Genomic DNA, 12,123 nt, shown 5'->3' with positions numbered 1-12,123 from the left:
ATATTTCCTCTCATACTGAAATTTTCATATTTAAAAACAGATGTAAATCCTCCTTGCCCTCCCGTGCTCAGAGTTATTATGATAAGACTCAAAGGAAGAAAGATCGTGGAACGCTCGGATGGCTGTTTCCAGGTGTTTGTGGTCACTGCTACTGTTGCTAACTGATGGCCATTCTTACTTTGTTATGTATCAAGAACAAGATGGGTTATTGTGACACGTTTCCTGTATGGGGAATTGAAACTCACCTATCAGTGGCTTCAGTGATTTATCCAACGTCAGATAGCTGGTAAATTTGACCAGAATGCGGATGTTGGATTCTTAGACCAAAGTATTTCCTTGCTCTACCCTTTCCCTCCTCCCTCCACTGCCAACCATCACAATTCCTGACTACCATTGCTCCTGACTACCACCATAGCTGGTTCTGCCTCAAAGAGTGTGGCTAGCTGAAATCCCTTCCTGAGCCCCCAGCCTCAGTGTTCTCAGCAAAATCCAAATAAGGGATTTAGGGGTGCTTGGATGGCTTAGTCTGTTAAAGCATCTGACTCTTGATTTCAGTTCAGGTCATGATCCCAGGGGCAGGGAATTGAACCCCGTGTTAGGCTTCATGCTGAACGTGAAGCCTGCTTAAGATTCTCTCTCTCTCTCTCTCTCTCTCTCTCTCTCTCTCTGTCCTGCTCATGCTCTATCTCCCTCTTTCTCTCTAAAGAGTTTTTAAAAAATTGTTGAAAAAACAAATGAGGGATTTATTCCATCAGTGGTTCTCAAATGCTCTTTGACAACAAATGTCAGGAAGTTAAATTTGTGGCCATGAGATAAAATACATCCATGTTATATTTATCTGCAATGTAGTGAGTTTTTATAATAATTTTATTTAGTTCAAAAAACTTTCCTGTCTCTTAGGAATGTATTTTTACTTTTCTCGTGTTAAAAATGCCCTTTTTTTAATAAAGCCATGGGGACCGTGGATGGTGCTCGGGTTGTTATTTTGTTTGTTGATGAATTTTTCATAATTCTTTGGCAAAATATAAAATTGAACCCTAGAATAGTCCCCAGGTCCTCTTTTTCTTAGAACTGTCCCATGGATGCCACAAATCTGGAAAATGCCAAGACCCATAGAACAAGTGCTCTCTGGTTCTGTTCCACACATACCACTAGGGGTCTTAGAAGAAACAGCTGAAGGTCATAAGCTTCCCTTCTTGATCAGACCTCACCAGAAACTGTCTTGCCAAATTAGCCGCATCAGAGCAGCCAAAGACAGGAACCGCGAGCTCCTAAAAATAACACTGGGACGGCCGTGCGTGCCATCAGAGCTCTAAGGATCGCAGCTGTGCCCCACTTGGGAAGGTTGGCAAAGCCCTGGCTGTCTGATCCAGACGGAGAAGCACCAAAGCCATTTCTGAGCCTCTTTTCCCTCTCTGATATTTGGGGTTTTTACTGGGAGAGCGATTTCCTTCGTTCGTCACCCAAACACAATGGCTGAATCTGTGATCAGGTCAGGAAGCCAACGTAGTGCTGTATAGGTTGATAACCAAAGTATCCACTGGGCTGCTGATGTCTCGATGGGCCCCTTTCTGTCTATGCCCCTCCTTCTCTGCCCTTGGGCCCCGGTCTCCAAAGGAGAGCCTCTCACCCAAAAAGCCCATAAATCTTTTCGACTTCAGATCTGGGATGCATTGTCAGAGGTCATTCAGCCCCGTCCGTGTATCTAGAGAAGACAGAAGGGAAAGTCATCTGTCCATGATGTGAGAACACTGGGTCAGAAGTCCACCTCTTCATCACAGACACAGGCCCCCTTTCTGCTGGACCCTGTAGTAAGCCTTGCATCGTATCACCCATCCTCACCGTCACACGGTGAAGTCCCATTCGTTTACCATTTTATAGATGAGGCAACTTGTCAATCTACCAAACAACTGTGTCACCCTCACCACCTGTGAAATAAAAGCATTGTACCTACTTCACAAGGTTGTTGTAAGGGTTATGTCTGTTTAGTCTGTGCTGCATCATAGGGGTTGTTATTCATCGTCTTTGTGTCAGGGCCAACGCTTGACCTACCATGATGCCCTATAGACATTTTTTCCAGTGAGCGAGCCTGTGAATTAGTACATGAATAAAAGGATATGTAGGACATAATCAGCCCTTCTTCTTAAGGTGCTAGAGTTGAAAGAACAGGCATTGCTGAATGATTTATACTTTTAAGTGCTTATTATTGAGCTAAAGATTGTTGAAACGTGTTCATTCAGAGACTCGTCCTGCACAAAAACATCGAGATGCAGGATTCACAGAGGAACACTGACCATGCCCATTCTTTGCCAGGCCTGCCCATATGATGAGTGTTCATCAGAAGGCTAGTATGTGACAGAGCCGGGATATAGCCCTGTATCTGTTGGACTCAAAATCCAGTGTTTTTGAATGACTCCATTCCACTGCTGAACCCCTGAAACCCTTATTTAGGGTACCTCCCCAATATTTTAGCAAGATAATAGAAGCTCATTTCAAAGGTAGGTGCTCTGCCCCCAGGGTGAAGACCGCTTGACTCCACTGCCCTCCTTCAGGAGACTTTCAGGAGCACTTGCCTGTCTGCTGACTCAGTCCTCTCCTCTCCACCCTGTTCCTTCCAGGAGCATCACTGCCTTCGCATTAAAATCCTGGGGGACTGTTACTACTGTGTTTCAGGGCTTCCAGAGCCCCGCCAGGACCACGCCCACTGCTGCGTTGAAATGGGCCTCAGCATGATCAAAACCATCAGGTAATCCGGGGTCTCCTCCATAATTCCCAGGCCTTCAGTGGGCACAAAGATGAACCACCCCATCTATCCTTTGTGGTAGATCATGCGTGTGTTGAGTGGTGACGCCCTTTGACTTACGTCATGAAACCTGCATGGCCATTAATTCTCCCACACGAACCATTGAACCTGCCAGCTTCGTCATGTTCTATTTCTACCTCACTTTCAATGACTTGTGCAGCAAATTTGCATTACCAATGTCCTTGTGGGGATACATCAAGGACCGAGATGAGTGTGGTGCTTGACCTCAGGAAGGTTACTCACGATGGTACAGTAAGTTCTGAGATGAATCCAAACCAGGGTGTGTCAAGGGGAACAGAGGAGGAGCAGCTCATTTGGGCCAGGGTGCTGGAAAAGGCCTTCCAGAGTAGAGCCAAGCTGTTTTCTGAAAGGTGAGCGGATATTAGACCCTGGAGGAGTTTTGGGCACAGCTGGACATATGGGGAATCGGGACATGCTGCAGTGACAGCTGGTGAAGCCTAGGGAGGGGAGGGCCAGGACAGATGGACTGCAGACTGAGAACAGGCAGGGCCCACAGGGCCTTCTCAGCCATGATAAGGGTTGCACTTTAGCCTGAGGCCGACAGGAAATCATTGTAGGGCCACCGCCATGGTTGGTTTCATGGGTGCTTTTGGCTTTGGTCAGTGTATCTGGTAAATAGAAGCTTAATCAAGAAGGCAGGAGGGACTGAGGTCAAGGATTTTGGAAGTAGACTGTGGCTCTGGGACAGATGCTCCGTGTTGCCAGAGCTCCCCTTGAGCTTCTAAATGTGGTTGCAGAGCCTCCAAACATCACAGCCTTTCCCAACCACAGCAGAGACAGTAAAGAAGGTACGTGGGCTGAAGTCTTCTCTGTGGCTTATGCCTTCATCTTACAAGGGAAGAAGAATCCTGCCATTAACAGGCCAGAATATTCTTCCTGTGAACTCAACGCCTTGGTTGTGTGGTCTAGCAGCCATGTTTGTGACCATTGGCCTTGTCCATCTGGATTAAAGAACAGCAGGAGAACAACTCCCAAACCCCACACATATTCTCCTCTGAAGGCTCAGCCCAACTGCTGGCTCCCAGAACCAAACCCAGAGTGGGCAGGAGGGATCTACGCAGTTGGAGCCTCCCTTTCTAGAGCCTGACCATGCCCAACACGGTGTGCCTGGGCTCCTTTGACCTGCTGATAGATCCCTGACTTCATTCAGGTTTAGGGAAGAGGTCCCTTGACATCAGGAAATGCTGTGTGGCCCTCTAATTAAGAAGAGGACAGAAGCTCTTTCTCTAAATGTGATTTTCCTTCATTGATGTGACACTGGTCATTTCAAGACTTGGCCATAGATCACATTCCCGGTGGGCAGATATGCTGGCTGACCCCTAGGCTCCCACCTCTGGGACCAACCCATGAGCAGGGCCAGTCAAGGTGACGTGGTGCTTTGCTATGGGGTGTATGATGCAAATCCAACCATCACCATCCCCAAGTCCAAGTAGACAGGTGGAGAGTGACAGGACACGCCCCCTCTTTGACAGCAATTCGGAAGTTGTCTCGTCCACGGCCTGTGGAGAGAGGAGCCCAAAAGTTCCAACCCAAAGTTCCCTTTTGGTCGATGGAAAAGGCTGCAGGTGCCTCTTGGCTATCAATTTGGACACTGGCGAGTCTTGCCCTGAAAACTAGGGTGAATTGTAATATTCTAGCTGGCTTCAAGGAAGGCCCCAGGACACCCCGAAGGCTCCATGTTTTGTGTGCATCCTACAACTTGACAGGTGTGTGAAGTTTATTCTACCGGCCAAGCCGTAGGTCAGTCAACAAAGAATCTGTGGAGCTCTGCCACGTGTCAGGTGCCACCATGCTAATCCCTAGAAGTACAGTGATCAACGTGTCGTGGGTGTCTTTCTCCCGCCCGTGGGTGTCGTCACCCAGGGTGATAACGTGGATTTGCTGTCTGTGAAATGGGGAGATTGGGCCAGACCAGCTCTGAAGTCTCTGCCAGTTCTGAAAAGCTGTGATTTTTGATCACCCACATCACAAAAAAAGCTTCCTTTTTTTAAGTTAAAAACTTAAGTTAATTTAATTAGACTTAATTTAATTTTTCATTTAAGTCCAAGTTCGTTAACAGGACGGAACATATGTTAACGTAGCTCACATCGCTGTGTCGATGACACGGTGAGTCATCCCTTACCTACGACACCCAGTGCTCATCCCAGCAAGTGCCACAGACTTTCTTTTTGATTTACTTTTATTTTTTATGGTGAAATCATGGACAAAAAAAAATTGCGTGTGTCTAAAGTGCAGAGCATGCTGCTTTAATGCACGTGTACTTGTGGAATAATTACGAAGTCAAGTTAGTGAGCATCCATTGCCTCACTTAGTGGTCTTTTTCTCATGTTTTTGGTGAGCCCACTTGAGATCTACCCTTCTGGCAAATTTCAGGCATACACTACAGCATCATTCACTGTCGTCACCATGCTGTACATTAAGTCCTCAGAGCTTATTCCTCTTATAACTACAAGTCTGTCCCCTTGACCAGTATCACCCCATTTCCCCCACCCGCCCCCAGCCCTGGCAACCACCTTTCTACTCTGTTTCTATACATGTGGCTTTTTTGTTTTAGATTTCACATACACAGTATTTGTCTTTCTCTGTCTGGCTTATTTCACGTTGCGTAATGCCCTCCAGACTCATCCTTGTTGATACAAATGGTAGGGTGTCCTTCTCTTTTTAAGGCTGAGTAATATTCCATTACGTATATGTATGTGTACATGTGCATGTATATACAATACCACATCTTCTCTATCTATTCATCCATAGACTTTCCATGGGAGTTTGTATCTTGAGCGTAAACAGCAGAAACGCTGCAGAGAGGGTTTTGCAGAAGAAATGAACAGCGATCATCAAAATGCTTAACATACTTACAACATGGTCATTTATCTCTCTGGAAAAGACCTCATTCCTCCTGACCATTTTGTCCAGTGTAAGGTCTCCTTTCTGGAGTTCTGCACTAGGTCAGTGAGATGTCAGGTTTGGATGCGTTGAAATGACTCGAGGGCTTTCTCTCATCAGTTTATTAAGGCTACTTTTACTCTTTAAGAATAAGACAGTTCAGTAGGATTTTTTAAACTGCATAACTCAGAGTCTATTAATATTCGAACACTCCTTGATTACAATGGAGGTGACTGGAGGTCCAAAATTAATTCTTCCAGTTAGCAACAAAACATGATGCGGGGGAATAAATAAGAACACTGGAATTAGGCAACTTTAGTTGCAGTAGGTTCAGACTTCTAGAGCTTCCACTCTTGCAGTCTGCTGTTGACAGACTGAGGAACGACGGGCAGGCAGTATTTCTGAATGTGTGCAGAAGAGAATCTCATGTCCATAACTTTATCAAAAAGTTCACAATCTTAACCATCATTTATACAAGATGCAACTTTTTCTTCAGACCCAAAGGCCCTTGTTCCAACTGGAGAACTTACTAGAAGTCATAAGGTCTGGAAGCATTCATAACATCATACTACGCGTGTTGTTGTGTAATGAAAATAAGCCATTTATTGAATGGGGTTCCCAGACTTGATGACTGCCCCCTATATTTGTCATCAGAGATCGATCCCTCTTGGAGGTATTGTCCCCACCTTGTCAAGGTCTCTCCTTGTGCCTTTTTTGGCATTTCCTCAAAGAGTTGGGGTCCCACCGTGGTCCCCAGAGTGTGCAGTGAGGGGCCGGTGCTCTGATGGCCAGATGGCATCTGGATCCTGGGTCTGTAGATCCCAAGAGCTCCAGTAGTTCCTTTGCTGGTTGAGATTTACAACCTTTGCACAAATGGCAAACCAGCTCTCAAAACGACCCTGAACCTTATTCACAGATGAGTCTAAATACGGGATGGAGGTCATCCTGAGATCCCAGATTGCTGAGGACAGGTGCCCAAACCCGGAGAGGACACGGTCAACTGCTGCTGGTTAGAACACTAGGCAGGATTCCCAAGTGAGCGAGGGTCGAGGCAGTCAGAAGAACGAGCGTGACCAAAGTCATCTCCCCTGCCTTTTGTCTTTTCCAGAGGTGTCTCCACTCTAGTCTTTTTGATGGAAAAATAGAGGTGTTTTCCTGGAAACAAAGGTGTGAAGAATATGCTCTCTTAGCCGTTAAGAATGGCAGAAGCCCTGTGTGTGCGTGAATGTGTGTGCATGCGTATATGTATAGAAGTGCGGTGTTTATGTATACGTGTGTGTCTGGCGTGTGTGTGTGCACACGTGTAATGTGTGGGTGTGTGCATGCATGTGCGTGCACATACGTGCCTGTACACGTGTGCAGGCGTGTGTTTGTGCACATGTGTGAATTTGTGCAAGTGTGTGTGTGTGTGTCTTCAGCATTTGAAGCAGGCCCTTGATGATCACTACAATTCTAAGTCCAGACAGTGGAGTTAGTGCACAGATAGTTGCTGACCTTGCGAGACAACTGTGGCTTTATCCCTCGGGTGATGAGAATTCACTGACACTTAAAGTAAGGGAGGCGTCCTGTTCCAGCCTGGGCCTCAGGAGGATAACCGTGGACGTGGGTAATTCTCTCTCTGGTTGCTTCTAAAGTTTGTTTATTTATTTTGAGAGAGAGAGAGAGGGGGGGGGGAGGAACAGAGAGAGAGAAGGGGAGAGAGAGAGAAAGAGACAATCCCAAGCATGCTCCGTACTGTCAGCACAGAGCCTGACACGGAGCTCGATGCCACAAACCGTGAGATCACGACCTGAGCCGATACCAAGAGTCAGACACTCAACCACCTGAGCCACCCAGGCGCCCCTCCAGTTGACTCTAGAGGAGAGAAGGCAGATGGCGAAGGAAACTAGTTGGAAGAGATTTTTTGCAGCAACCGGGGGAAGAGATGCGGGGCCCAGAATGGAGCAGTAGCTGTGGAACAGAAAGGGAAGAGCGATACGATCCGAGCCGGCGAGCCTGAGCGTCTCCGCAAGAGACGATACGTGATGTAAACATTTAAATTAAACCAGACGTGGATCAGAATAGTGAACTTATTTAGCAGTTGACAGTGCTCCAGGGATTTGGGGCGGGACTCCACTTTACTGAAGATAGAGTTTGTCGCTGGGTCATGCCGACCGTGGCGGTGTTCCCTGAATGAATGGTGACTTACGGGCAAGGGGTCGAGCGTATGTATGGGATGAGCCCTTGGCCTGCGGTCAGCAGACCTCATCTGGTTTCTGCTTCTTCCTGTTATTAGGTGTGTGACCGTGGACAAGTGTGACTTGACTTCTCAGAGCCTGCGGGGACTCTGCTGCAAAACGAGGATCGTAAGATCCAACCTCAGAGTATTCTTTCGAAAACCCAAATGGGTTTTGAAAACTCAAATAAATAACACGCACATTACGACCGTCCACATATTTTTTAATAGAATCTTGCAGTTAAGGCTGAGTTTGGACACCGGAAAATTTGGCTCAGTTAAGTTTTAGAAACCTATTCCTTTCTTACATTTTCTATTCTGTTCTTGGAAAATAGTGATCATAGGGTTTATTGACCACCTATGGTGCTACTTGCCAAGCACTGAGTTAAGTGTTTTACATGCATGATCTCATTAAGTCCTCACAACAATCCTAAGAGGTAGGCAGGGGTCGTAGGCAAAATACTGAACCGCTCGTGTGACCACAGTACCGAATAGTCTAGGGCAGCCAATCAGAATGGATGGCAGCCATTACCAACCAGTAGAGTTCTACAGGTATATCCTGGCTCGTTGAAACTCTGAAAGTTGGCCTCTGCTTTTACCAGAGAGGAAACTGGAGCTTACAGTGTTTGTGTAATTGCACAAAATCACACAACCATTCAGTGGCAGAACAAGGAACACCCATCTGGAACCTTCTGACTCCGAAGCCATTGGCCTTCACCGTCTTAACGCCCCGCCTCTCACCTCCAGGCTTCTGCAATGGCTTCTGATGCCTGAAACCTCCCATTAACAGCCGAAGGTTCAACACACAGGTCAAGAGACCGTTCATACATCCCTGATAAATTAGCAGAACCGATACCAAGAGGGAGGGGACGTCAGTTAACATCTGAGAATAACAAGATCGGAAGCCTTAATCAAGCCTCATCGTAAATCCATTCCATCAAGAATGCTTGATTTTAGAAACCTGGTATTAGCTAGATGAATGGCCAAAAAAAAAGCGATTGAGTGTAACTTTATGTCTCGTGAAGCACTTAATACCATTTCGTGCATGTCTGTTCATAAAATTAAATTCATCAAAATAGGCTTAGATAATAGTTCCATTACATAGATTGCAAAGTGGCTCCAGGGGGCTCCCCTTCACACGCCCCGGGTCTATTTTGGGGGAGGCTTTAGAGCTGAGAAGGCGCAGGGGTAAGGTGGGCTGCTACAGGCAGTATCCTTGTTCATGATCTGAAAAGGTTTCCCGGATGAATCTGCATGAAGACCGCGGAGTCTGGTCTTCTCAGCGCCTTTGCTAAAAAGTCATAGAACGACACCAGCATGGCGAGCAGGAACTGGCTGGTCCCCAACAGTTACTTGGAGCAAAGATCTTAATCCCTGTGGTGGAGTTGCCCTGCCAAGCCACACAGCAGGACAAGGAGTGAGAAACAGGAGTTTTTGCCGCCCTTCCTGGAGGCAGAAATGCCCAGGCCCCCTCCTGGTGTCTCCTGCTCAGTCTCTCTCTCTGTTTCTTGTATTTCTTTTGAGCTCTTTTTCTCCACTTCCCCGTCACTGCCCCTTCCTTCCCTCCTTATTTCCTTCCTTCCTTGTCTCCCACCCTCACTCCCTCTTTCCTTCCTTCCTTCCTTCCTTCCTTCCTTCCTTCCTTCCTTCCCCTTTTTTCCCTTCTTTCCTCCCTCCTTCTTTCCTTCTCCCTCTCTCCTTCCTTTCTTCCTTCCCTTCTTCCTTCCTTCCTTCCCTTCCTCACTTTCTCCTTCTTTCCTTTCCTCCTTCCTTCCTTCCTTCCTTCCTTCCTTCCTTCCTTCTTTCCTTCCATCCTTCCCACCTTTCTTCCTTCTTTCTTCTTTCTTTCCTTCCTTCCTTCCCCCACTTTTTCCCTTCCTTCCTCCCTCCTTCTTTCCTTTCTTCCTTCCCTTCTTCCTTCCTTCCTAACTTCCTTCCTTCCTTCCTTCCTTCCCTCCCTCCCTCCCTCCCTCCTTCTTTCCTTCCATCCTTCCCTCCTTCCCACCTTTCTTCCTTCTTTCTTCCCTTCCTTCCTTCCTTCCTTCCTTCCTTCCTTCCTTCCTTCCATCCTTCTTTCCTTCCTCCCTCCCTTGCTTCCTTCATTCTTCCCTTCCTTCCATCCTTCCCACCTTCCTTCCATCCTTCTTTCCTTCCCTTCCTCCCTCCCTTCCTTCCCTCCTTCCCACCTTCCTTCCTTCCTTCCTTCCTTCCTTCCTTCCTTCCTTCCCCTCCTCTACCAATCACTGTCTCTTTTTCTGTCCCCCTAATGCCCCCTCTCTCTTTGTTCTGAAATACCATTATCTACAGCAGCCATAAAGCCCCCTCTCCTCTTAAAGATGTAGCAGTCAGAGTGTTCTTCAGTCCATGGACAGGATTTTTATTTTGAAAAATTACTTACAATGGTGGAGATTGAATATATCTAGTAATAATAGTTGCTAAAGCTACGATTAGTGGAAGTTTCAGCATGTGCCAGGCACTAAGCTAAAGTTCCTAACTCCCCTCACCTAAACCCTGTGCGGGAACTACTGTTACTTTCCCCACTTTCCAGAGGAGGGACCTGAAGCTCTGATAGGGTAAGTAACTTCTGATCAATGGCACACGGCTTGTAAGTGGCAGATAAAAGATGCTGAGCCGTGTCCAATGGACTCTGTATATGCAAAGGCAAATAAATAGTTGGATAACTTTTGGCATACTACAAAATAGAAAAATGGGTAACCATGAAGCACCATGGTTTACATTAATATTCAGTGGTATAAGAAAATGCTTGTGAGTGTAAAGTTTGCTTATTTATTTTGAGAGAGAGAGAGAGAGAGAGTGCAAGCATGAGTGGGGGAGGGGCATACACAGAGAGAGAGATAATCCCAAGCAGACTCCACACTGTCAAGAGCCTGACTCAGGGCTTAAACTCACCACCCGTGAGATCATGACCTGAGCTGAAACTCAGAGTTGGACGCTTAACCAACTGAGCCACGCAGGCCCCTCAACCTGTGTTAATTCTTTTGTGATTACAAGTCGGTATTACTAACAAAAATCGGTATCGGCCATTCTTTTGGGGCGTTTGAATACACCAGGTTAAGTGCTTTATGTACGTGATTTTGCCAAGCATCCTAGAGGTTCCACAAAGGACCCCTTCTCTTTCCCACTGCACCTGAGAAGGCAGCAGGGGGGGCCTAAGGCACCCAGCCTGAGACCCACAGCCAGCGAGTGGGGAAACCCAGCTTCACACCTGGGCCTGCTTTAATGCGGAGTCTGCCTCTTGGTGGCGTTGAAGTGATTTGCGTTGAGGAGCCCACACCACTTCCACTGCCAGAGGGGAAGGGGGAACATACGTTCGCTGTGGTTCCCGCAGGCAGCAAGGGGTAGAGCCAGCATTCGAACTCCGGTCTCTGCCCCCAAAGCCAAGGACTTGGGTGTCCTTCCTCCCACGGTGCCAACTGCTCCAGTGTGGAAGTTGGTCTTTTTGTTCATCCATTTACTTAACAGTGGAGAGAGTCTGATTCACAGATCAGTGACGGCTGATCACAGATCAGTGACGGCTACCATTCCTCCAGCACCTTCTACAGATTGATTAACTGGCTTCAGAAAGAACCATTTGAAGCCCTGAAACCAAAAGAAAAAGTCTCGTGCTTTTCATGCTCTGCCACTCACCGAGCCCTCTCCTCTTTAACGACTCCCTTGAAAGAAATGACGTTTTCAAACTTTTGCGGGTCTATTGTTGTGTTGTTGGTCCCCAGCTTGACATACGGCTGCAAAAAACGAATAATAATTATTATCGCTTTGAGTTTTTATTTTATTTGTTTATTTTGAGGGTGGGGAGGGAGAGAGAAAGAGGAGAGAATCCCAAGCAGGCTCCGTGCTGTCCGCGCAGAGCCAAAAACTAATAATAATTATTCAGTGCATTCTTTACCTAAAAGAAATGTTAGACGGAAGCTTAACGTGAGAAGCAGAGATGCTTTATTGGAAGGGGGGAGTTGGGGGAGGGGGGTGCCGCCTCCCCAGCTGGCAGGTTCAAAGCCATCCCTGTGGTTCCCAGGGCTCTCAGAAGCATCCGAGGACCACGTGGGGCTAGAGAGCAAGAAAAGCCTCTGAGCTGTGGCCGTTAATTCAGGAAATACTTTGGAGCATGGACCGACCCTATGCGCTCAGCGCTGTGCTAAGTAAGGTCTGGGTCACGTGGAAATAGATCATACCCTCGCCCTCC

At 47.1% G+C, this 12,123-nt stretch overlaps 1 protein-coding gene across 3 annotated transcripts in view; it reads left to right on the top strand.

The window, feature by feature from the left end:
* ADCY8 (adenylate cyclase 8) overlaps nucleotides 1-12,123 on the top strand; it is a 226,152-nt gene that overhangs the window by 102,668 nt on the left and 111,361 nt on the right. For all 3 annotated transcript variants that reach the window (XM_019823138.3, XM_019823137.3, XM_004000120.5), the window contains exon 5: nucleotides 2,619-2,746. In XM_019823138.3, the coding sequence (XP_019678697.1) occupies nucleotides 2,619-2,746 (128 nt within the window). The remainder of the gene's footprint in view (nucleotides 1-2,618; nucleotides 2,747-12,123) is intronic.

This window comes from Felis catus, chromosome F2 (assembly GCF_018350175.1).
Source record: "Felis catus isolate Fca126 chromosome F2, F.catus_Fca126_mat1.0, whole genome shotgun sequence".
NCBI lineage: Eukaryota > Metazoa > Chordata > Mammalia > Carnivora > Felidae > Felis > Felis catus.
The sequence above is the reverse complement of the archived record's forward strand: the minus strand, read 5'-3'. Positions and strand labels throughout refer to the sequence as shown.